The sequence below is a fragment of the Peromyscus californicus genome, unplaced genomic scaffold, assembly GCF_007827085.1.
Source record: "Peromyscus californicus insignis strain IS unplaced genomic scaffold, ASM782708v3 Scaffold_4__1_contigs__length_199733344, whole genome shotgun sequence".
NCBI classification, from domain to species: domain Eukaryota; kingdom Metazoa; phylum Chordata; class Mammalia; order Rodentia; family Cricetidae; genus Peromyscus; species Peromyscus californicus.
Window position 1 is genome coordinate 145763041 of NW_026294562.1, and position 26999 is coordinate 145790039.

At 45.7% G+C, this 26999-nt stretch overlaps 2 protein-coding genes across 5 annotated transcripts in view; both read right to left on the reverse strand.

Moving 5' to 3' along the window:
- The window catches only part of Oca2 (OCA2 melanosomal transmembrane protein), a 284223-nt gene extending 283838 nt beyond the window's left edge, over positions 1 to 385 (reverse strand). The window contains exon 1 of the mRNA XM_052763431.1: positions 141 to 385. Coding sequence (XP_052619391.1) covers positions 141 to 385 — 245 coding nt within the window. The remainder of the gene's footprint in view (positions 1 to 140) is intronic.
- A 13799-nt stretch (positions 386 to 14184) lies between these two features.
- Positions 14185 to 26999, reverse strand: part of Herc2 (HECT and RLD domain containing E3 ubiquitin protein ligase 2) — a 173911-nt gene continuing 161096 nt past the window's right edge. For all 4 annotated transcript variants that reach the window (XM_052713854.1, XM_052713856.1, XM_052713853.1 and 1 more), the window contains 8 exons: positions 26066 to 26149; positions 22284 to 22425; positions 21909 to 22103; positions 21033 to 21145; positions 20307 to 20497; positions 19542 to 19647; positions 19049 to 19261; positions 14185 to 18057 (listed from right to left, as the gene is read on the reverse strand). In XM_052713854.1, coding sequence (XP_052569814.1) covers positions 17785 to 18057; positions 19049 to 19261; positions 19542 to 19647; positions 20307 to 20497; positions 21033 to 21145; positions 21909 to 22103; positions 22284 to 22425; positions 26066 to 26149 — 1317 coding nt within the window. In that variant the 3' untranslated portion in view covers positions 14185 to 17784. The remainder of the gene's footprint in view (positions 18058 to 19048; positions 19262 to 19541; positions 19648 to 20306; positions 20498 to 21032; positions 21146 to 21908; positions 22104 to 22283; positions 22426 to 26065; positions 26150 to 26999) is intronic.

Genomic DNA, 26999 nt, shown 5'->3' on the forward strand with positions numbered 1-26999 from the left:
AAACCAGGAAAGAGATTAATGCTGAAAATGTTTTTACAAAATTTCTGGAAATCTTTCCCACCAAATGGAGGGAAAGTATACTTGTAGAAACTTAGTATTTACCAGCTCCATGCCTGTGACACGGACTGTTCCACACTCACCTCCCCTCCATGAGGAATGAGCCAAACTCTGCATGTTCAGGAACACCGTGGCTCTTCCCAGCAGCCCGGCCAGCATAGCGGATGTAGGGGTCTGGCTGACTGGGCTTGTAGTTTCCTGTAGTGGGTCTGACTGTCAGCAGCCGTCCAGGGTCTGAGCACGTGGGAACAGACACAGCCGATGTCTGGCGGAGCTCGACCTCCAGCGCGGCTGAGGGCAGCCTGATGTCTTTATTCTCTAGGTGCATGTCCCCTCACGGGTCTTTCTAGGTCAAACAGAAAGAAGCCACTCACTGTTGCTGAAAAGCAGACTCCGTACAATCAGAGGGTACTTAGAACATAGCCCTTCTAGTGGCCTCACACAAGAGAGAGCGTGTGGTTGTCTGCAAGGCTGACATCTCAGTACATTTCATACATTCTAGAATAGAACACAATACATTTTTCAAGTATGCAATTTTTTATTTTAATTTTTTTCATACAATATATTTTGATCATTTTGTTTTCCTCTCCCCCAGTTTCTTCAGATCCTTCCCCTCTTTCTACCCACCCAACTTCATGGTCTTTCTTCCTCAAAAAACAAAGCAAAAAACAATTTAAAAAAATGCTCTCTCACACACACACACACACACACACACACACACACACTGCCATGAAGTCCGTTTTGTGTGGGCCAGCTACTCCTGGGCATGTGCCCTGCCCTGGAGTGTTGGTGATACCCCCAGTACCACGCCATTGGAGAAAACTGATCTTCCTCTTTCAGCAGTTGTCAGATGCAAACAGCTTCTTGGTCAGGAGTGGGACTTTGTGTCCACTTCCTCTTCTCAGTGCTTGGATTTAGAATACATTTTAAGATGTGCATAGTATGAAATACGGTGAGGCCACAAAAATTATGAGGAGGGATGTTCAGTGATATTGGTAAATATTAAGGATATATAGGGGTCTGGAGAGATGGTTCAGTGGTTAAGAGCACTGGCTGCTCTTCCAGAGGACCAGGGTTCAATCCCAGCAACCACGTAGCAGCTCACAACTGTCTGTAACTCCAGTTGCAAGTGATCCGACACCCTCACACAGACATACATGCAGGCAAAACACCAATGCACAGAAAATAAAAATAAATAAATAACTTTTAAAAACAAGATTTTTTAAAAAAAATTAAAGGAAAGAATATATAAAAGACAACCTATGATTTGTGATAGTCCTTTTGAAACAAACATGTATAGATTATTTGTACAGAGCATCAAAGCAAACAGACAAGTCCTTCAAAGCATGGCTACCTCTGACTAGGGCTTTAACGTCTTTCTTTCTTTGTGCTATGGTGGTTACAATTTTTGCTCCTAATTGCATTAAGAAAGTAATAATTGTTGCTATAAAGATAGAAAATGTACTGTAACTACCATTGGGGCTGTATTTTAAACCATTTGCTACTTTTATTTTTCGCATTTTATAGCATCAAATAACTCAAGCAATGATTGGCTTTATGGCAACCTGATTTGCTGTCAACCATTTCTGTGAAACCAAGGATTTCTGTGTACCTTGGTCGAGTGAGTTTTATAATGATGAGACACAAAGTTTGTGCTTCTGGTAGAGTGAACGTAGTGTGTCTTCCACTACTCCTAGTTGCCAGGTTCATCTGCAGCATCCACAATACACTTTGAGACAGGATTCCTGTGGATCCACACTGAGTAGGGTTCAACAAGACTCAAAACAAGCACGGGACAAGTGTGTTACATCTACAACTACATAGGCTGGTGTTACACTTTCAATTTAGAATGTCTGCAAACCACCACACGTGAAAGGCTTGGTCTTCAAGCCATGTGCTACTGGGAAAAGGGAGCACCTTGTAGAGATAAGGCTAGTGAGGGTCTTCAGGTCACTGGGGGCACATGCCTTTGAAGAGGGCCATGGTGCCCCAAGCTCCTCCTTTCTCTTGCCCTTCCTGACCATGAGATGAGGGGATTTTTCTACCATGTGTATATACACTACCACAACCCGAAAGTGATGGTGTCAGCCCATCATAGACTTACACCTGTGAGACTTTGAGCCAAAATAAACCTTTTCTCTCCGTAATATGTTTACCTTAGACATTTTGCTAACACAACTGGACACACACCTAGTGGAGTGAGAATTTGTGTCAAATATGAAAAGATATTGGCATTGAAAGATGCCTACATGTTTTGTACCCTGCTTTGGCTAGCCATGTTTGATAAAAATGACTTGTAAATCAATATGACAGACAGCGCTGGTAGAATACACTTGTATCAAAACATGAAATAAAAAAGCAGTTGAGTTTGATTCTTCCAGGGCTTTCCTCCTGGTAAGAACAAACCACATGTGTGCATGCATGTTACAAAACATCAGTCATGTGATTAGTTGATTCCACAGACAAAAATAGGCTTCGGTATTTAAGTTTAAAACTGGCATTATAATATACAAAGATGACTAATAAAACCTAATTTTTCATTACTGAGGATAATGGCATTAAACAGCAATTTTGAAACATCATAAATAGCTAGGCATAGTGGTTCACATCTATAATTCTAGGAACTGGGAGGCAGAAGCAGAAGGATTACAAGGAGTTTGAAGCCAGGCCAGCCTAGGCCTGTTTTTAAAGGTAAATAAAAATAAAACCTAAAACAATGGAAAATATGCCATGACAGGTTAAGAGAGAGCGACTAGGGATAAAGGAAAGCTTTATTTTAGTCTTATTGATGGCAGTTTTCCCTGACATTTTATCAAAAGGTTCCACAATGATGTGATCAGCCCTGATTCAAGAGCATTATCTTCTGCTAGCACTAAATACTCCCGTCCTTTTAGAACATTCCATGAAGATAGGCTTGGGCCTAAATACCTGAATCTCCAACCCCAAATTCACATACTGTTATCCTCCTGCATGTGACAGTGTTAGGAGATGATCTTTGGAGAGGGATCGGGGTCTAATGTTAAGATACAGTCTTTGGCGAGGGATTGGGCTCTAGTGTATTGTCTTTTGAGGAGGATTGGGGGATCCAAGGAGGAAGGAGGTTATGAGAATGGAATCTTCATGAATTGGATCAGTGTCTTTCTAAGAGCCTTCAGAGTTTGCTTCTCTCTTGATGTGTGAGGACACTGAGTGAAGATTCCATATGAGAACCAGGAGTTGAATCTGCATACACCTTGATCTTAGACTGCCTAGCTTCCTAAACTCTGGAAAATAATGTTTGTTGTTCAAGCCACCCAGAAGTTGTTATTTTGTCCCTTGAATAAATAGAACATGGTTTAGCCACACAAGAGAACAATGATAATAAATATGCTCTGGGGATCCACAGAACAAAATATAATTCAACAGCAAGAGAATGCTGTAGGGACACCTGCCAGACTATGGAGGAAACTGTAGAGATTATATTCAGTGAAGGAAGTCAGTCAACGAAAGGCCGTATATTGCCTAGCTTCGTGTAAGTGCAAAACATTCCAAATAGACAAATCTACAGGGACATCAGGTCAGTGGGTCACAGAAAAGCAGGGAATCTCTGCTATAGGCTTTCGGATACTGATAGCTTCCTTAGCTTTGGGATTGGTAGAAGCTAGTGATCTATTAATGCCTTCTAAAGTGAAGACCTTTAGAATGCATTAGTTAAAAGATGCTGCATTAGATACAGAAAGTAGACCCTAAAGGTGGAGACTAAAGATAGCCCAATATAATCTGACTCTGGATTGGCACCATTTCAGCCCTCCACAATCACAAAGTTCTAGTCAATCATTCACATAGAATATTCAGCATATGTGCAGCTTCTTTTCTGAGAGCACCAGGTCCCGCCCATGTCACCCAGCAATTGTCCTCCTGAACATCTATCTCAACATTTATAGACATGTCAGCCAAAATGGGAAAGAATTGAGGTCCCTCAGTGTGTTCATGTTTAAGTGAGGGGGTACATCCATATCACAGGAAGCCCCTGGACACAGCAAAATGTATGAATTTACAAAGTGGGAACTCAGACTGAAAAAAACAAATCTCAGAAGGCCACATACTATATGGTTCCATGTGTCAGCATCCTTGAGATGACAACAGGATAGATGGGGAGAGCAGATCAGTACACCTGCCGCTGAGCAGGGATGGGAGTGTAGGCCAGGACCATGCAAGGGTTAAGATGGACCCTGATCGCATCAATGTCTGTGTCCTGGTTGTGATGTCCCACTATAACTCTTGCAAGCTTTTAGCACTGAAAGACAATGGGTTCAGGCCACATGGGTTCTCTCTGGATTATTTCTTATGAGTGTATGGCACTCTTTAGCCTACAACCTCTGCTCAGCTTGTCTCCTCCTGCACAGATCTTCTCTAGGCTGCCAGATTCTTTTCTCCTCCACTCCACTCAAGCCTTCTTCCTCCAGGCTTCTGCCCTCCCACCTTGATGGCTGATACTCCTGTGAGAGTCACTGCTAACTCCTGAGGTCCACATCACTCTCAGACTCCCAGAAGCTACCCCACACCTGCTGAGGTTTGGCCTCATGGTGCTTCTCTGGGGTTTCTAGCTCTTCTTTAGGTACTGGCTCCTCCTGCTCTTCTTGGCTTCACTTCAAGCCCAGCAGCCTCCCCAAGAGACCCCACTGCAGCTTCCAATATCAGTCACCTGATGGAGATGGAGACAGTCTCCAAGCACAGCCTGGCCCTGAGCCCAGTCGTCTCCAATGGACACACCCAACACCCTGACTCAACACTGCATGACCCTGCCATTGCTTGCCCACTTCCTGTGGTCTTCTTGAGGGGCACTGCAGGCATTGCTCACCTAAACACATGTTTTAGCTAGTTCTTCCAAACACATTCTAAATCCAGATGTTCCCATCTGGGCCTCATCTGTTACACTGGAACACCCCAGTCCTATCTTGTCCTCGGGGAATCCAACCCACGACTGGTCTTCTTGAGAACTTCCATACTACCACCATGGCCTGGCCTCTGGAGTCACACTGCCACCCTAGCACCAGTCCATCCTTGTGGGAGGGAGGGCTCCAACCCCCTCAGTTCATAGTGTGAGCACTGCCTTGTGTTCACAGCCTCAGCTTGGCTGAACCCTACTGGGCACCATGAACCTGCCCTGCCAGGAGCATGTAATATTCACCCTGAAGACTTCATATGTGAGGACATGGCCTTGTACCCCAGGCTGGCCACAGACAGCTCTTTCTCAGCAAAACTTACACCAAAAATAACTTAATCATCCTTGTATTTTAAGGAAAACAAAGAGATTCCATGGCTTTTTTGAAAAGAAAATAACAAATGATCCAGACTCAGTGGAGCCTTGCAGTCTTCATACTTGACCCTACATCACCCATTGTGGCTGCTACCCACCTTCCCCCAGTTCTGTCTCCTCCCCCACCAGCCTTGTAGCAGCACTTGCACCCCCTACAGGCCCAGCAAAGCTCCCTGTAGCCACGGGACCCTCCTGCAGATGTTCTTTCGCTCCTATCTCTCCTAAGCCCTCTATACCCAGCCATCACCTTGCCTAGGCAATGCTCACTAACCTTGCTCTAAATCACTGTTGATCCCTGATCAACCTCACAGGGACATGCCAAACACAGAGCAGAGGGGCTTAATCAGAAGATCACTGGATACTAGGCCAGCCAAAGGCTCAGGCACAACACACAGGGTGGAGCACTATCCAGAGCAGGGTGAGGAGGAGAGATTTCTGCTGCTGGGTCTTCTCCACCTGGTGCCATCTGTCATTGGCATCGCATCTGGCCATAGTGGACCACCAATTGGCATGCTTTAGAAGAGGATGGATAAGAAGAGGTGTCCCAGATGTTCAAACCAGGCCTGTATACCCTGAGTCCTGACAGGACCGAGACTGTCTCAGCTCTTCCTCAGGGGTCTGGGGGACATGGCTAGTGGTTCTGACATAGTGAGGTGGCTGGCGTTAATGGAGCAGAGATCAGTTTCCCTGCAAACAAACTGGAGGAGGTTTGAGGGACAGGAAGTTGAAAGGTGGGGAGGTCCAAGCAGTGCTGCCAGGTCAGCAGAGCCGTACCTCAGCAAGCGGCTCCTTGGTAAACAACCAGCCTCTACTATTCTGAGCTGGGGGAGTTGATGCCTTCTTATCTCACATTGTGTGTACCGAACGTGACACTGAAGCCGGACCCCTTGATGTCTCACTATAACCAATCCATCCCGGGTCCTGAGAATTCTCATTATTGCCTGTTCTCTGTGCGGATCATCACAATGGTGCAGAGCTGTTGTAGGGATTAGCTTGCCAGGTCTGCTATGACTCTACAGTCATTTCATGTTCACTGGGGGGGTGGGGGGGGGGGAAGACCCAAGCACCACCTGAGGGTGATTTCCTCTGCCCTGCAGAACACACCCTCACCCCCACCCCCACCACCCCCATCACCTGCAGCAGGCAGGGCTGAGAGCAGGACCCCTCTGCCAGACCCCAGCCAGGTAAATTCCCTGGATCGCTGGAGGCCTTGGACCGCATTTGTGTCCAGGCAAGGACAAGCCATCTAGTTGAGGGTGGCAGAACCTCTTGGGGTACCAGGGAGTGCCTCTGCCCATCCCTAGGAAGGACAGTCAGAAAAGATGACAAAATTCCTCATCAAACCACCTGGAAAGCCAACATCCTGCAAGGACAGAAGACTGGCAGCTCAAGGCAGTTGGGGGGTAGGGGGCGCCCTCTTGTTTCCCATACATCAGAACAAGTACACCAGGCTCTCTCCTCGAGGCCCCAGCTGTTTCCTAAACCGCTAGAGGGGCCTTCGACCCTGGCATTTCTAGGATCGCATTGCAGGCCTACCTCCAACTAAAAGACCTTTCTTCCCTCGCCTCACCTATGACACCCGACTCCACCCCCACAGCTCCTCTGCAGCCCAGACCACTGTGTCCTCTTTGTCTCTGGTCTCCGTGGAAGCAAAGGTGCTCAGATGCCTGTAGACTCCCCAAACTTCCCTTAGTGATCCCATGGTACCCCCATGCCCGACCCCACCACATATCCAAAGCCACTATCTCTGTGTCTCACATTTTCCCTGAAGATTCATCACTAGCAAAATGCTCCCTGCCCTGACCCAGCAGCCACTTGGGGTTTCATGTCTGTGTATTTGTTTGGTTTTGTTTTGAGACAAGCAGACCTCTTTCAGCAGGCAGTGGTTTGTGTGAGTCCTCATTTCTTGCACCCTACCTCCTAGCCCATACCATCTTTTCAAAATACACATTGGCCATATACTGGCCAAGGTTCCAGGTGAGGACATTGCTGGTCTCCAGTGGCAGCCACAATAGTTGCTCATGTCCTTAGAACTCAGCTAACTGAGCCATGAGGTTGGGGAATGTCAAGAAAGCGTATGTTCCTAAGTCACCCCCATTTTACACCCCAGGTGAACAACTGTACACAAGAGTTTGTAAACACGGCCTAAAACCCTTTCCTACCTTCTGGAGCTTTCCTCTGTTTGCAGATTGGATCTTCAGAAGCTTCCAGAGGCGAGTTGGTATCACCAGCTACACTAGAGTTCACAGGCATCCAGGCTGGCCTTGTTGCCAGCCCAGCTCAGGCACCAGTCAGCAAGCAAACCTCAGGGAATGGAATTTTCGTGGTGGCTTCAGTGGGCAGCTGCGGTTCGCAGCTATTAGCCCGAACCTAGGTTTTGTAGAGTTGTCACATTGGTTTAAGTCAGTGTTCCTCAAATATCACTGAAGGTTAAAGACACTGAGCAAGTTTTACAAGCTAGAGGGACGTAACTGAGCCCCGGGGCTCTGATTTCCCAAGGATGTCCACTCGCTCAGACTTCTGTGCTTAATAACCATGTCATGGAAAAGTGCTGGCTATGTGGATCCTGTTTATTTCACTGTGTGTGACTAGATGAAAAGCAGCAACTTTGATGGTTTAATGCTCTCATTTCAGTGAGCTCCATTCCAAAGAAATGCCCAATGGCCAGGCTCTGATTTCCAAATTCCCTCCCTCATTCCCCTTTGTCCTGGGACACAGACTTCCAGGGAGCTATGGTCTGAAATGCTGCTGCTGCTGCTGGGCTCCCCAGTAAAATCAGAAATGCTCATACAAACTGTTCAATCTCCTTATCTGCACATTTTCATTATTGACTTGTTACCCTGCTAGCACCCCAGAATAGGAAGCTATTACCACCCGACTCCCAGCCACCATTTTACCTGATGACTTGCTGATCTTTCTCCAACAGTGAAGTCTAGTGTCCAAATCCAAAGGCTCTGAGTGGTGGCTGGGACACAACCCTGGGGGTAAGATTTCTCAGCAGGCACTCGCAGCCCTGGGAGGTTGGATGGCTTGTGCTCCTCACCCCACCCTCTGCTGGCCACGCCCACCGACCTTCACAGAGCAGGAAGGCTCAGTGCCCCCAACCCCCACTTGAGACTGCTCCAGCAGCATGAGAGAGCTTCAGGGAACTCTGGGAAGTAGGGAGCCTTGCTGCAGAAGCCAAGCTTTTGTAAAATCCCAGGCACGTGTGTCAAACTCAAGCCCCACTTCACAGATGGCCAAAGACCTGGCAGATTTTTTTCTTTAAAACAAGAATTGAGGAAATGGAAACTGATCTTCATTTTAAGAACTCTCTACTGGAGATGATGAACTTCCTCATTATCTTGTTCTCCTCCAACTCAGACTCTCAAGGTACCAGGGGGTGCCTCGGGTTACAACTGAGGAAAGCTCGCTCATACAAGACACACATGGACATGAGTAAGTACACAGAAATTATAAGCTACATGGAAACACACAAACTTTATACAAATACCCAGAAGCCATATAGAAGGCTGAGACACACAGAAACACAAACCACACAATCCCAATGCACATGATACACACATGAAGTACATACATACACAGCGACACAAACAAGCACAGAAGCAGGCACATGACACACATCATACATACAGACATAAACTACAAGATGCCACCAATGCCCACAGCAGAGCTCCCCAATGCCTCCCTACAGATCAGCAAATGGTAGAGCAGTCTCTGCAATGGCCCAAGAAGCTGCTTCCCCTCCCCAGTCATTCACAGATTTTTACATATTTTAACTATTGTGTATGCGTGTGTGTGTGTGTGTGTGTGTGTGTGTGTGTGTGTGTGTGTGTGTGTTCATGCATGCCACAGGACATATGTAGCTAGGGGACAACTTACAGTAAATTTTCTTCTTCCATCAGGTGGCTTCCAGTGACCAATGGTCACTGGGTTTGGCAGCAAGTGCCTTGACCTGCTGAGCCATTTTGCTTGCCCCCGTTTTGAGGTTTCGGGGTAGCTTCTTAGGTGAGCCTGCCAGACAGGCTCAGCCAAGCCTTACCCGGTGCCTTTCAGAGCCGGCGAGGTCTACTGCTGAGGTCTTGCCGGCTCAAGCCTCTGGCACGGGAAGCCCCCTTCCTAACTTCTCTGTCAGAACCTGAAATAGAGAAAATAGTGAAAAGGAGTCAAGGGTGACAAGGGTCTCTAAGCAGCTGTGCTGCCCACTGTATGTGGACATCTTCTCTGCACATGGAAATGGCCACACACAGGCACATCACACGCAGGTGTCGGGCACCATACAGGAGGTGGCTGGACTTCAGAGGCTCTTGACTTTGTCCACAAAGTAACGGCACAAAAAGGCCCCTTGTAGGAAGAGCTTAGTAAACTCCTGGGGAGCATCATTTATTCCCGGAGCCTGGCTGTGGCTAGGAATATTTAATTTTTAAAACATTTAAAGATTTATTTTAGTTTTGTGTGTGTGTGTGTGTGTGTGTGTGTGTGTGTGTGTGTGTGTGTGTGTGTGAGAGAGAGAGAGAGAGAGAGAGAGAGAGAGAGAGAGAGAGAGAGAGAGACCAGAAGAGAGCATTAGATGCCCTGAAGCTGTAGTTATAGGTGATTGTGAGCTACCTAACTTAGGTGCTGGGAACCGAACATAGATCACTGAGCCATCTCTCCAGGCCCTAAACTTTTTAACTTTTGTTTTTTAAATATTGTTTATTTATTCTTTGACAATTCATACCTATATACAATGTATCTTGATCCTATCCACCCCAACACTCCCCTAGACATCTCCCAAAACATCCCTTTCCCCCTCCATATCCTCTCCTTTTGTTTATTTTATAACTCATCAAGTTCAATCAGTATTGCCTGCTGATCTCATACAGGTCTTTCATATGTCACCGCAGCGGCAATGAGACCATGAATGCAACAGGCAAGTCACATCCAGAAGACAGCCTTTCACAGCTCTCACCGGCCTCCAACTCACGTATTCCTTCTGCCCCCTCTTCCACCATGGTCTTTGAGCCTTGGATGTGGGGATTGATACAAGTGTCCCATTTAGGACTAGGCACCCACAGTCACTCATTTTCAGCCCTTAGACCAGTCATGAGTCATGGCATTACCTGTTACCCACCACAGAAGCAGCTTCTCCAGCTAAGGTTGAGAACCCTGCTAGATGTTTGTAAGACACGGGCTTTAAACCAAAGCACATTACACAGTGATGGATGCATGGGACCGATTGTGTCCACAGCACATGGACACTGACACCCCATTTCTATACACAGAAGAGACCAAGCTTGTTGTGATCACCCCTACCATGAAGTTTGTAGATGTTCCAATCTGGACTGCCTAGGTACCAGGTGTGGGCATGGCTCATGACCACTGTGCATGGCAACCTGGTTGTGGGACAGAAAGCATCGGGAACCTGTCCAAAGGAAGAGTCTAAACATTAGTGGTGCAAACACTGCCAAACATCGGGTTCCCTGTGCCTCACAGATATTGTTGTGTGGCTGACACCTGTTTGCAGTGGACTGCATTCCCCAACTCTAGGGATGGAGAAAACCTTGACCCTGGAGAAAACCCTACCTCTGCTGTGGATTGGCTCAAACAACCAGATTTCCATGCCCTAAAACCACAGGCTAGGACCTCTGGGGAGAGACCTGATCAGGCTCCCACAGAGCAAGACAAAATCTCTGTGATCCATAGCCAGCCACATAGGTACCATCTATCTCCAGCATTCTCAGTAGAACCAATCAACTATCTTGGCTGATAGAACAGTGTCTAGATGAGGCTTTTTTTTGGCAGCTAGGAGTGGACACGAGATGAAAATGGTGGCATTTGAATCCTGCAGAGGCACAACTCAAGGATGGTCTAAGAGCCTTGAAGAGAGAACAGGCTTCCTCAGGCAGAAGTGATTAGGACCTAGCCTAGAAACCTCAGTTTTCTCCTGAACTGCGAAGAAGGGTTCAGGTGCAAAACAAGATATGACCATGTCTTTGAATGACTCAGAACATTCCAGAAGGAAATTCCAAATAAGAGCTCCTCTCTTTTCTTAGTAGATAGCTGCATCATTGAAATCAAGCCTGTACCTAAAGGAGATTGTTTTCAAGTACCTGAATGTAAATCCCAGCATGTTTATAGAATCCCTTTGCTCACACGGTAGGATTTGAGTATGTGTGTGCATGTGTTTTATGTGTGTAGGTGATCCAATGAAGGCAGCTTTCTTTCTTGCTCTCAACTGTCATGGGATCCACACTGGGACCTCAGCACCAGGGCCTACACCAGAATAAACAGCCAACTAAATGCCTATGGCCACCCAGATATGTTGGCAAGAACAGGCAGAAGCAGCCAAGGATGACTCCTATATTGGTGGCAAAGTGTAGAGCATGTGGCTTATGTCACCCACAGCAGAGCTCACGTATCACAACTGCCTCTCTATAGCACTAGGAAGGGTAGGAGCTATCCTGAAGAACGTCTAGGGAGCCTAGGCCCCCTGTATGAGAAGGTCCTCTTCACCCTGCACTGCCCAAAGCACATCTCTGCAGACAGAAATGGCTGGGGTCCCTAAAACAACCAGGAAGAGGCTCCTGAGACTTCCTGGGAAGCAGTTCCACTCACTGGCCCACCATCCCTCCTGACTTTCAGCCTCATGCCCCTGGCCTGGCCACCTAACCTTTAGCCTCACAACCTCACCCTACTCCAGGGTGGCTGGTGTAGATTTCATCCTGTGCAAGTCCCCAGGAAAAGCAGGTTCCCAGGAACCACTGACCCTGAGATCAGAAGTGCCTAGGGCTGGTTTCTTCCAGAGGTAGTGACCCTGTGCATTACTCCTGCAGCCAAGGAGGGAGGAAGGAGCCTGGATCAGTCAGCACCTGCACCCTCTGACTGCACCTTCCACTCCAGGAATCACAGCTTTCTTACTGCCTTGTTCTCAACTGAAAAGGATTCTACCCGAACAATAAGATCTTAGTGAGAAGAGAAATGCTTAGTCTTTCCCTACCCAAAAAAAAAAAAAAAAAGTTAAGGATTAATCAGCTTATGTTAATGCCAAAGCATGAACTTTACCAAGGAGACTGGCAAAGGATCACAAGACCCCAGGCCACAGGGCCAACTTATACTCCCAGGAATCTCACACTCACGTGTTCCCCAGGCTGCTCTGGTGGACTAATCCGTGTGGATGCTGTGAGTAGTTCCATGTACCAAGTGAGGCCCAGCACATAGCTCAGGCTTGGGTGCCTTTGGAGTCTTGGGGAGTCTGTCAGCTCCACTAATTGAATTCAGAGCAATTCAAAGAGGTTTTCACAAAGAACCCTGGCATTTCAAAAAGGGACACCATTCCACAGACCTCTCTCCTTCAAAGGAATGGATTTGCAAATCAAATAGCATGTAGCATATGGACTTAGGGAGCTGTCTCTGGAAGTCCTAGACTTCTAATTAAACCTGAGAGTGGTACCTGATCACTGTGGACAGTCAGTAGTAACCACAGACTGGGCACAGACCTCACTGATAAAAACAAACCCATTCAGGCAAAATCACATCCATTGAGTATAATATAAGCCAGGCATTGCTACTGAAAATCCTCTTGTTCAGACGGTCCCTGGGTTAGGTACAGCCTTTGGTCAATTTAAAAACAACAACAAAATACTATTTATTCTTTGATAACTCCATACATGAATCCAACATATTTTTATCATATACCACCCAGGTGCCCTATCCCATTTCCCCACCATTCATAGATTTTAAAAAATTAAACGATTTTGTGTGCATGTGTGTGTGTTTACACACACCACAGGATGTGTGTAGCTAGAGAACAACTTGCAGGAGTCAGCACTTCCAGTGATCAAAGTCAGGTCATTGGGTTTGGCAGCAAGTGCCTCCACCTGCTGAGCCATTTTGCTTGGCCCCGTTCCTAGACTTTGAGATAGCTTCCATTAAGTGAGCTTGCCAGGCAGGCTGACCATCAGGTGCCTTTCTGAGCCAGAAAGGTCTACTTTTGAGGTCTTGCTTGGATCAAGCCTCTGGCGGGAAAGGTCCCCTTCCCAACTTCTCTACTTAAGAACCAGATAAGCAACTTCTACACCTCCTAGTTCTTAAGAGTTGTCTTGGCCAAGTCTTGGAAGAGAGGCACCTTGCCTGCTGGGGACGAGAGTGGAGCCCATCCATGCAGGGAAACCAGCTGTTGACAGGGATCATAAGGGTGAAGTATATGAGACATTGCCATGCTTTGAATTGGGTTGTCCCCTACGGGTTCATGTGTTAGAAGCTGAGTGAGTCTTCCGTGGCAATGTCAGAAGTGAAAGGAACTGAGAGGAGAAGCTTAGTGGAAAGCCCTTAGGTCACCGTTGTTTCCACAGAAGAGATTATGGTAGCTAGGTCTTGACTTAGTTCTTTCAAGAGGCTTTTTACAACAGAGCCATCAATCATTCCTTGGCTCCCTCATACACGTGCATGCCACCGTGATGCTCACTGCCATGAAGTCACCACCAGAGCTGAGCTGCGTTAAATTATTCCCTCCCTACGACCTTCCCTCCCACTCTCTTTTGAGACAGGTTCTGCTGTCTGTTCCCTCTGGGTTGGTCATAGTCATGACAATGACTATCTTGATTCAGGGCAGCTTTGTTCATGTGCAGAAGCCCCTCAAGAGATCCAGTCTATTAACATTCCCTCCCAGGGGAAGAGGGAAGGTAGACATGGCTCTGAAGACTTGAGAGGCTCACAAGACTCACAAGAGCCCCTCACAGTGCTGATGGGGCTCATGGAGCTCACCAGCCTTCACAACACAAATCACTCACCTTCCTGAGGTTACACTGTAATAATCCTCGCAAGAAAGATACAGACAACCACACTGGTTAAAAGTGTGTTAGTTCTTTATTGGACAGTGACCAAGAGCCGGTTCATGCCTCAGAGTTTCTTGGTGCCGAAGCTCAGGGATACAGCCTTTTTTTAGGCAAAAACTATGAAAAACATAATTTACATCAAAGTTAGATGAGGGTCAGAGTACACCTTGAAACATTCATTTCTGGCAGAGCAAAGTAATTATTTCAAACACAACATGACATTTATTTTTAGTTATTTTCATTTATGTTAAGTTTGTATAAACATTACTTACTTTGGCTAATACCTCTGGGCCAAAGTCAAGGCCACGGAAATCTCAAATGTGTTGCTGAAGTAGATGCAACTGTGGTGGGGTAGAAAGCTGAGAACTGTCTAAGCAAGCACAAAATAGAGTCAGGACAAGGTGGTGTTACCCAAGTCACTTCGATAAATGAGAAGAACAAACTGGAGAGGACTCCAGAAGCGTAGCGGGGTCTGCAAGGTATCCAGGGGATACTTGCGTCCCAAACCAATCCTCACTTGCTTGGAATGGTCCTTTAGAAATCCTGGACACACTCTATCACTAAAGACACTCACTATACAGCAGGTTGTAAGACAGAAAAATCAGGCTGGGTCTGAGCTAGAAGCTCCCTATTGGCTGACATTTGTAGTGCCAAAAGGTGGTATGCAGGCTGCAGGGGAGCTGTCACCAACGTCCAGCTTGGCTATGGACCCTTGCATATTACACCGCTAGCATGGCTTGCAGGATGCTCCTGCTGCTGCCATAGTAGAACACCCGTTACTTGTCGACTGTATTTAAAGCCAGCTCCACAGGAGAGGCTTGTGTTTGGCACCATAAACCTGAGGTAGGGAAATCCCAATACCCTGTGAGGCGGCTATGGCTATTTAATCCACGATTAAATAGGTATAATGTGTTTATCAAATTATTTTCTAAACATTTGTGTTTATGTCCATAGGTAACTGCTGTCAGCTGTAGTGGAAGGCATACCTTACATTAACTGCTGGCAGTTACTGCAGACACTCCTATGCAGTCAAAATGCTAGGAAGGCCTGTTGCTGTGGTCTAGACTGTTGCTATAGCATAGCAGCCCAATGACCAACCATAAATGAAAGAAAACAATCCGATTACCCTGTACCTATCAAGACTCAACTACAGAAGAAGAGGTAGAAAAAAAAATGTAAGAGCTGGAGGAAGATGGAGTGTTACGTATATTTCCTCCAGATTGAACACAACCATTGCTGCACTGAATTAGAGTAGCTGTAATTATCCTCATGAGATCACGACTACTAAGATTCACTCATGGATGGCTGGAGATGGCTCATGAAGCTCATAGTACTGACGGGGTTTATAAATAAGACCCTAATGAAGCCTCTCCATTCTGTGAGGTTATAAGAGGTAAATCATTGTCTGGGAGGGACTCTTCAATAATGTAGCTTCCTTTAAGTTGCCCAGGTGTGACGGCTATTCTTGGTTGTCATTTTGACACATCTGTGAAGTAGGACCCTCAACTAAGAAACTGCCTTCATCAGACTGACCTATGGGCATGTCTGTGGAACATTTTCTTGATTGCTAATTGATGCAAGAGGGCCTAGCCCACTGTGAGCGAGTACCATCCCTAAGTAGGTGGACTTGGGCTATATACGAAGGGCAGCTGACTGTGAGCCTGAAAGGAAGCCTTGGCTTCCCTAGATGATGAATCTGGAAGATGAAAGAAGACCTTCCCTCCCCAACTTGTTTCTGGTCAGAGTGATTTATCACACGACAGAAAGATAACTAAGACACCAAGTGAGTCACCCAGAGCAACCCACGCCACTATGCTGCTGCTTTTCAGTATTGTGGTTGTCTATAATTTGCCCAGGGGACTTCCCAGTGATGCAGCTGCCTTTTGAAGTCATGCACGCATATTCATGTCACCCCTATAAATGCTTCAGTTACCAACCTGATGGAACAGATCTTTTCTTTAGTCTGTCGGTGTCTACCTGAGGTGAATGGAAGTTTTTTTACACCTCTTCAGGAAAAGTCATGATAGGTCTCAATCAGCAGCCCAAGCTGACCTTGCATCCACGATCCTCTTGCTTCAAGCTCACGAGTGCCGAGATTAAAGGCTAAATCTATCTTTTTTATGAAATTAAGCCAGCTTCAGGCATTTGGTTATAATTAATAGAAAATAGATTACTACAGATACCACACTTATGAATTTAAGCAGAATGCTGGTTTATGTGTATTTTAAATATGTAACCTAATATCTTTATTAGTTAAAAAAAAAAAAAAAAAAACAACACGATATATCCAACCAACAAATCCACAATTTAAAATATTTGTTTTACAGAGCTGGCCCGTCTTTGCTACCGTGGATTTTTCTGCATAAATTTTGATGTAGCAAAATGAATTTTGACTTCATTTTAAGCTGGATAAGGTTAAAAAGTTAAAGTTAAGATGTAGTTGTCCTGGTATCTTCTTGGGCCAAAATGAAGAACCTGTGACTTAAAAATCAAAGACATCTCAGTCTTAGTTTACAATTTAGTTTTGCAAAAATTGCCCTCTAATACGAAGTACAAATTTTTGCCTCAATCAGGTACCAGACCTCAAGATCTAGTGTACTAGGACTACCTTCCAGTTCTTCCTATGCTGTTCTCTATTCTTCCTTCTGCAGAGAGCTTACCATACACAGCAATTCCTACCCAAGGGCCAATAGGGCCAAGGGTGCGCCTGACCCAGGCCAGTGGGAACAGGCATTGGGACTGGGAAAGAGGGCATGTCTGAAGTGAGTAGTGGAAGGAGCTCTGAAGGTCCCTGGGCCCCTCTGGGCCCTGAGAGCTGCTGCTCTATCCTAACAAAGGCTTCAGTGCTTTGTCACTAAGTATGGTTTGGTTGTAGCAGATCCACATGGGCTAGTCTAATTGGTTAAGAAAGCTCAGCCTACAATTTTGTGACACATGTTTTATTTATAGGGGATTAAAATTTTGGCATATACATGACACAAGCATTAAGTATAGTACACTTTCCATGATAGAAATTATCATACTGTCCACCAAGATCCCTCAATTCCAGTCACATAATGCATATGCTAAAATGGTACACCTGGGGAGAGGGGGGAATGAATGGCATTTTTGTTTTCTGTTCTGATTTAAGTAACTTCTAAATGCATTCAAGAAATAATAATTTAATGTTCAAAAAGCTTTTAATAAACAAATTCAGGGTAAAATTAGTTGAAATATTTATAATACGATTTCTTCATTACACAGTCTTTTCAATATACAATCCAGATGACACTGCAAAGGGAAAAGGGGGGAATCTATTGCACCCACAAGTAAAAAGGCTTTTCTTTGTGATGCTGTTGTGTCCATATAAACATTTACACTGTAGTAAACACTGGGTCCTATAGGTAATGCAGCATCATGGGGAAGAAGTGCCCCCATAGTGTTCCTCATGCACAGGCTCATCTTCCCTTCGTCCTACCGCATTTGTCCTCTCACCGCAGACAGCCAGGCTCTCTCTCTTCCACATACTTCACCGAGTGATAGTCCTCATCAAATGCACTCGACATTTACAATTTACACAGCAGTACTCTTCCTATTTGTTCAGCCACATTTCTTCCTGATGGCATTTCCATCTTAGTGTCCTGTCAAGTAATCCTGGGTAGAATCTGAAGCAAAAGAGTCTGCATCCTCATTATCTGAGTCCTCACTGCTGTCGTCGGCAGCTGGCTCTCCCGTGAGAGCTATTCGAGCATAGTCATCAGTGTCTATGGACTTGCAAAAGTGGATGGCATATTTCAGCTTTTCCTCAAGCACCTGCTTACAGGAATACCTGGGCAACTTTAGCAGAAAGAAGCATGTGTAGGACTCAGGAAGGAAGTGGTCAGGAGGGTTGTATTTATCCAGGACCTGTTGGTAGTAAATATTAAATAATAAGAGATTGTGGAAAGGATGAATAAAACTCTGGATTTGTTTTGTTGTGTTCACTTCATTCTTACAGAAACAATATATTTGGCTATAAATAAAAACTAAAAGAAAATGGAGAATCTAACCAGTTTTAGAAATTAAAAAAAGTAACTCATCCCTAGGACCTGCAATCAAAGAAGCAAACCAATGTCACTGTGACTCCTGATCATCATCAAGCAGTCACATGTGGATGGCCAATGGAATAGCCCCACCCATCAACTTCTAATGGTATGGTAGAACCCTGTCACCCAGCTGACAGCAGGGCATAAGACTGGGGTCCAGCACATGACCACCAGAGGACACTCTTTCTAAGAGTATCAGCCCACTTTTAGACCAAGATACTAAGCAGTAAAAGTGATTTGTTATTGTTTTAGTAGAAAAATTATGTTTGCTGTCAAAGATGTTTCTTAAAGATGGGTATTTTGACAACCCTGGCCATAGATGTATCTCTGTGCTAATGCTACCAGGACAAAGAAGAGAATGCTAGTCTGGTTTGCCCACCTCAGTGACCTTAGCAGGTAAACTGAGTTCATTTAAATCATCAGACTATTGAGTTCTAAGACAAAGCAAACTTGTTCTCAAATGTATGAGCAGTCTCATTTTTCTCATCTAATAGTGAGCATAATATTTAGTGATCTACCTGATCCAGCTAGAAAATCAAACAAATGCTTTTTGAATGTGCATTCAAAATCTAAATGCTGGTATAACACCAGCATGCTCTGATTATGGCTTTGATACACTTTGCAAAGATAGGTGATGGTATTCAAGATCTGTAACTGTAAAATTTTAAGACTTCAAATTATAGAAGTTAGGTATTTTCCATTTTCATTTTTACAAAATCTGTTTTCTTAACTGCTCTGCAGGATACACACAAGGGGCAGGTCACTTCTACTGCCGTCAATAGAGTGCCTTGCAATCCTGGTGAGGGGCCTACCTGGATAACGAAGTCTCTACCTCGGAAGTCAGCAATGGTCCTGGGCAGCCTTGTCCGGCCCCAAACAAAGCGAAGGAAGAGGGAGCGTTCCGTGTTAGAGAAAGACTCCATCACTTCCCAGAACCACTGAACCAGGGATGCAGAAGGTTCAATCCCTTTATACGTTGCCACTGACTTTAAAAGATGCAGTGGGATGTCTGGGCTCCCACATACCTAGAAAAGACATCCGATTAGAGCAGGCACACGTCCCCTCTTTTTTCATTTCCACAGGATAGCCCTGTTTCTCTAATAAGGTTCCTACAGACCCAGGTGAACAAGAGCACCACCCTGAACCTCAACATCTAGTGGGCAGGCAGTGAGGGAAGGGCACACTGTTTTCATTTCACTTACTATCACAGTCAAGGTTTAGTTTTCCAAAAGGTTTTAAGTAAAAGATCAAATGAGTACGCTAGTGTGCCAAGGCAGTTCTAGGCAGCACAAAGCAGCCACATACCATTGTCTCCAGCTCGTATCCAGTGAAAAGAGAGAGAAGGGGTACAGGCACGACTCGGGCCATCCCTTCCCGCACAGCAGCCACTTGCTCATCAAATTCATGGAGTCTTAAAAAAGAACAAAAACAAAACCTTCCTTACACTTGTGCCTACATTTACTGGGCTCTGCTCTGCTGGTCCCAGGCTTTACACACAGTACTGCTACAACACTCACCACAAGGGAGGATTGAGAGGAAGCCTCTAGGTAATGCTCTTCATATACAACACTACTGAGTTCACCTAAACTGGGGACAGGACACAACCTTCATGATTAACTACAGCCACACATACTCTAAGCACAATGCTGGGCAGTGGTGGTGCCACACTTCACCAGAGCTATACTGTCAAGGTACAGGCACTCTTGGGTCTGGTGGAGGCTGCTCTGTGTTCACATGGCCCCGTCTGTGTCCCTGTTCCTGAGGAGCTGACAAAGAAAGTATAGAGGAGCACAGAGAGGCCTGATATCCTCGTGGGGACTGTCCTCTAAATGAGCACATTGTATTTACCTCACTATTCTACCAAAACCTAGAAATTTCAAGTGACAATAACAAGTACTCTGAACAATAGCCACCAAATAAAATTTATAACAAAGATTAGCAATAGCGAAAAAAAATAGCATCTTTTTATATACTATACATCTGGAAAAATGTAGATACCCAAGTAACTATAATCTGTTACTTCTGCAATTTATTAAGTCGAAGCAATTTGAAGGACAGATGACCACAAACCTGTAGTTTATTGCCAGTCGGACATACTCTGCACGGTTGTCCAGGGTGATATGTGTGTGCTTGGAGCTTAGCTGGATGTCCTGGCCGCTGGCACTAGGCACTGTGAAGGGCAGGCTCATGGCTTCAAACTCCTCTGAAGTGGCTTCATTGTCACGAATGTACATGAGCCCAGGAATAAAATCTTTATCAACCTGTCAAAGAGGAATACAGTATACATGCTAAATCTGGGTTGTTCCCTACTACAGAGCCCAGTCCCAGTCAAGCACACCAGCCATACCTGACTTTATCTGCCTCAGAGTGTCTCTAGAATACAAGGGTATGCAGGTTCCCCCTCACCCCCTCCCCATAAAAAAGGTTTCTCCAAGGAAGTACTTCACCCAAGGAGCTAAAGAAAGATCCAGAGAGTTCTTAAATTAACTGCTGAGAAAATAACTGTCACTAGTGGGTGACAGACACTCCCCTAAACCCTGAAGGGCACAAAGAGCAAGGTAGCTAAGGGACACCAGGCTGTGACTGCCCTATCAGTCTCCGTTCCTGGAAGCCTGAGGTGTAGCATGTGACAGTGATCTTCCTTGTCTATCAGGCCACATCAGTTGCTGAGCACCACAAAGTGCACAGCACACCAACTCTCTCACATTCACACCACTTCATATACCCATGCATGTTAGGTTAGATACCTAGAAAAGCCTAGGCCCCTTAACAAGACCCATAGCCCAAATGAATCACCTCACTGAGGTCTGCAATGGTGAGGCTCATCCCAGCCAGCTGCTTCCACACAGGCTCAGCAAGATTCAGACTCAGAGGACTCCCAGTTCGAATGGCAATGCCCAGTAACACCCCTGATCATTCAAAACAGAAGGTTAGAATACTGGGAATGGATGAGAAGCTGCTTCTCACTTATTCAAACATGCCTTGGAGCATCAGCTCTGCACTGAGATCATAGAGTCTTCTAAACCAGTACCACCCAAATGAGAGCTAGGCCTACTTCGAAAGAGCATGTCCTATTCAAGACTTACTTCCTTTGCTTCCTATAGGAGAAGTTTCTAACTCTTTGTATTCTTTTCATACATGGGATTAAACCACAGTAAGCCAATTCTTGTCCCTTTGAGGGCAAAGCAAAGAGATGGATTCCTCCAAGAAGGTGGATACTTCGTTAAGGAGTAGTGGTAGATGAAGAAGCCCTCTGGGAGCGCTCTGCACAGACCCAGACAAGGAGGGATAGGCCTACTGCAAAGGCCATCTTTTTCCATGCACTCCTGAGTTTCAGATATGTTTAGAACACAAACCTATTATTCAGATCCTCTGTATGCCAAAGAAAGCATCTAGCCTTGAGCACATAGTCACACACTGCCCAACTCTGTACATCGTTATAGCTATACATAGAATGGCCATAACTTCTCATGGTTCACCACTGTCAAGTCCTTAACACTAAGTGTAAAATGAAGAGCAGTATTTTTTTCCCTCCATAATGTGGGTAAATGCACAACATCACTGCACATCACTTTTGTCTACTGTTGACTTGAGATAGACAAGAGATGCTACATTAACTTAAGGGTGGTCCAGGCCCTCCAGAGCAGTATGACAGACAACTGAGAGGCCCACCCAAAAAGCGGAACATGCTGCAGTGCACAGGTGCCCGGGTGGCAGGGTTCAACAGGTAACAGTCTCTGTTGGCACCAGACTCGTCCCTGCCATTAGGAGTCACAATCAGAAGGGGAGTGAGTCCATTCTGTAGCTCTTCACAAATCTCCGCTATGGACTCGCTGTAGCCACCCCCACAGTCATCCACAGATTCACCTGGAAAGACAAGAGAGTCAGCAACACACAAACCACCCAACCCCACCTGCAGGAACAGCACCAGGCAGGTGGCTGCTCTGCTCCTCTGCACCTGCTACTGATGCACCATTCTGCCTGCCATCCCCCAGGCACCCTCCCCCAGCAAGTAAGTTCTCCAGAGCATGCACAGCCAAATCTCACCAACAAACTTGACTTTCCAGACTCGATGAGGAAGGAGTAGGCTGTCAGGACTGAAGGAACTCATCTTAGCACACATCTGTCCAAAGACAGACTTGGTGCCATCAGGACCGGCTAACCCACCTTTACTCCTGGAGCGCTTAACCTAGAGAAAAAAAAGAATGAAAATATGAGATACTGGGGCAGCAGGAAACACACAGCTTGGAAGCAGCTGTAGAGCAACCTACCTACAAGATCCTCAAAACTCCTCCCCTTCACTCCGTACTCAGAGACTCTCTCTGCACCTGTACGCTGGCCCACCCTACCACCTCACAACACTTTGGCTCCTTCTATGTAACACCTGGATGACTTCTGCCATAAGTAGGTCCCTCAAAGAGGAGCAATTACCTTATTACCTCTAGCACACACACACACAAACAAACAAAAAAAATCCATGGACAACTCCCATAGAAACAGAAGGGCTCTAACTCTGACCCTGCACCCCACTCCTGGGCTTCCCACAGCTCCAGTTCTGAGATGGTACCAAACTTTGCAGCTTCCTTGCCACAGCGCCAGTGGGCTAGGAGTTGATATACTCAGATCTCTGCTGCAGGCACTACACAAAACAAAGCAGTCACTCCATTCTGAACATCTGAGGTCACCCTAGTCATCAGGTCATCAGTGACACAGCACAGCAGCTTACTTGTGGAATCTAAACATACTTTCAAACGATGACATATGTCATCATCAATGTTTACATAGGGCTGAAGGCAAGGTGTTGCTAATAACTACGGCTCGGCAACACTTGGTACCATCAATGACTACAACTGTAACTACCAACTTCACAACACAGTCCTTCTTGTGGACTGAGACAGATATTCATACACTTACACCAAGTTTCTCTAAAGGCCAAGGCCAGAAATATTAGCTCAGACGTGGTAACTTCCTCCCCGTCTGTTCGCTGTGCTGAGCTCTGTGCAACTCTAGGCCACTGTACCTGTCACCGCTGCACACTCTCTACATGCCCATGGTTCTTATCCTAAACTCACCAAGGAAGTCAGACCAAGAATGGATGTTGGTGTGGCTTTCACACCCCCACCCACCCCCGACTCTTTCCAGCCTCAGCCACCTGGCGTGAGATGGTAACAACATGCTCAGTTTAAGAAAAACTGGCCATGCAAACATATTTTTACTGTGAGTCCTCCAGCAAAACCTCACCATCTTTAGCCAGCTGCAGTGAATTCCAGGTCAAGCTTAACCCACTAGCTTTCTTCAACAGCACAAAGAACCACAATTAAGACTATAAATCTAAGACAAATGACAACAAAACCCCTAACTTCCTACAGAAAGAACTTTTCTCTGTTCACACCCCCAGCCATATGTCTACAAAGACTACCTCCTTTCAACTGCACAGCAACCCTTAAAAGGATTCCTAATCTCCAGAAAGACAAAGGAGTATGTCCACAGCAGCACAGCTGCCACAGAACAGCCATGGAAAAGCACCAACTACTGGAGCCCAGTGGCCTGTCTTCTACAAAAACCGAGCACCATGCAGATACGTTCCCAAAACTGACAGTAGACAAACCTACACACAGGCGGTACTTTCTGGGGTCAACAGGAGCACAGGTGACACTGGCTGACTTTAATTTGACTTTTCCCAATTTTCTGTAATGAGCATGAATTAGTTCTGTAGTAAATTTTAAGGCACTTTAAACCAGGAGTAGTGGCACTACAATGCCAGCACTCGGGAGGCTAAAGCAGGAGGCTGAGGCCAGTTTGGGCTATACAGAAAGACCCTGTCTCAACAACACCCTGTGCCCCCAAAAAAACCCTCACCCCTCAACCAAAAAATCATGTTAAGTACTTTTTATGGATAATGATTTTTCAGAACTTCCTGGTATCAAACAGCATTATTTTCATCACAATAAAAAACTCTGCAGGGGCTCCAAGTCCCAGGCCTCCCTGAGAGTCAGTCTACTGACAGTTAATGGTTTCGAGGAGCAGAGGGTGTCACTTTCTTCAACAGGATAGCCACTGACACTTGGTAAACTGCCCCGTGATCCAGTAAATCACCCTAATTAAATTCAGTGGGTCACACAAATTCAAAGACATAAAAGTACAGAGGCATTTGTAGAAAAGAAACAGGTTTCAGCAGGAAAGGGAGTATAAAAGAGGGTAATGGGGAGTGTGTGGCTAAAATTCATTATACAAAACAAAAGAAAAACCTCCCCCAGAAGACGACCTGTGTGGGCAGTTTCAATCCCTCCTGAGTCTTCATGTTGCTGGTGCTGTGCAGCATCACTGCCAACCCCAGGGCAGAGGTACCACACAGCCAATCTGACTCAGTGCTGGCATCCTGAATTCACTTAGAGATTTATCAAATCTTTACCCCAAGAGCCTAGTTTTGGTGGAAAAACAATTCTATCCCAACATTTGGGGAACGTTCCCCTCAGGAGATCACACTGTACTAACTGCAAGCTCTGGTGCCCCATAGTTTTCTATGGATAATGGAGGAGCCCCAGATGTCAGTCCACACTGCACACTGGTCTCAGGGTGTTTGTGTGTGTGTGTGTGTGTTTTCTTTTGCAGTCTGTCAGTTTTTCTTTTAAACATAGTGAACATTTTAAAAGACAAAATTAAGGACAGTCAAGTAGCAAGCAGGTATTACTGAAAATCTGCAGGGAAAAAAAGACAGTAAGGAGCAGCATGTCCACTGCAGGACCCTCGGCTCCAAGCAGTCAGGGCCTCATTGGTACCTACAGCCCTGGACACCCTAGAGAGACTCCTGGCTCCAAGGAGCCTGTATGTCTGTCTGAGACAGGAACCTGACCCAAGAATGTACAGCTCTCCTTGTCTTGCAAACTTTAGCATGCACGTCATCCAAGGTGGGGAAATAAAAGCGTTTTTATGGGGCTAATTCAACAGCCCATTTATTTGTGCAACTAGATGACCAACTTAGAGCTAGCACTAGATACTGTGATGATCATCACTAGAGACACCAGTTCTACCAATGTGGTCACATGTGCTGTCCAACAAAGGACAAGAGTTTCATCTCTTAATTCAAAATGCCCCCAAGTACAATTCAGAAAAAAATTCTTGTCATGTAATCAACATCAGGATAAAAATCATGTGTTAATACAAAGGTTGAGTAACAAAGAATTTGTTCTTCATAGCTCTCTGTTTCCCATCTAAGAGGCGAGGCTAATTTCATTTGCGTATTAAATGTCAAATGCCATGCACTATCATAATAACTAACTGGGATTCCTCTGTATTTCTAATCAAAATTTTCAAAGTATAAGTTTATGTGTACTTAGAAGCAGTATTAATTCAGAAATGGCCTGCTTTTCCCTTCTTTTTTCCTGAGACATTAGCAATACTGGTTTATTAAACTGGAAAACTCAAAGAGTTGGGCTGTTACAAGGCTCAAAGGAATATGAACTGTTGGCATGTAAAAAAACCACCAGTTACAAGAATGACCCAGCTTTGCCTGTAACAAAAATACAAAGGCCACACAGAAGAGGGGGCATTATCACCTTGTGGAAGAAACATGGCTGCTCCTTACTTTACCTTTTTAAATTTCTCTTTGCCTGTGCTTTGGTGTTATGACAGGTAAATACTTCCTATTTTCACATAAATAAAAATACCCCACCACCACCACTCCTAAAGCCTCTTGCATCCCAGAGCACTACATACAAGAAGCCTGCTCCTTAAGCCTAGGAGTGCTGTCTTCCCCCAAGACCACAGGGACACCTCTTGCACCATGGAAGCATCACTTGTACAACTGTCAGAGCAGGGGAGGGAGCTACCTGGATGCGGTTCAGCTCCACCACAGGCCCATGTTGGCGATCTCGCACCATAGTTGCTTGCACTACTTTTCGGAAAGCTGCTTCCTAAAACGTGAAAAACAGACAGTTTAGAGTCTGAAACAGAAATCAGCATGCCAAGAGAAACTGCATCACTATTTTATAGCCTCTATTTCTGAAAGTCAGACTTCTTTAAGAAGATACAATGCTGTCCTTTTCAGGGTGTGGGATAGAGCCAAGGAACCTAAAGATCCATGTAGAGAACTGGAGTTTGTAAGAATGACTGACCATTGAGGAAAGAAGCAACTCTCTCAGGAAGAGCAGACCAGAGGGCTGGAGCCCTGCAAATACCTGCTCCAACACAGGTCTATTAGACTGAGGCTTCCCTGCCAAACTCAAGTGCAATCGCAGCAGCAGGGTCTTTTAACTGCATCACAAAGCAGCTGTAAGTCAAGGAACTCATGGGTCCAGCCAGACCTGGGGTGGGGAACATACTGTAAGCATACACTGAACAAAACCAGAGTGAAGATGGCCAGGACAGTGTGGCTATCACACTAAGGATTTGGGCATCACCCATGAAAGGACACTTGAGGGGCATTCAAAGGAAACAGTGGGTCTCAGGCCTCTTTGCTAAGGGGACAACAGTGTCCTTTTTCAGAGCTGGGGAGGGAAAGAGCTGGAGAACCACAGGGCCTCCATAGATCCTAAGCCCTTCTCTCAGATTAGACTCTTAGGAATTCCAACCCAGGACAGCAGAAGTAGGGACATTAAGCAACTCCAAGCACTAAAGAGGAGATTTGGCTTTAGTGGTAGAAAGCCATCCACCATGCCTCATGCACAGCCTTACCTCATCTGCCTTCTTGCTTGCCCCACTCACACCTGTGGCTAAGTTCCTCCCCCAAGAGAGCATTTTCCTGCTCTGAATCCTTGGTTGCCC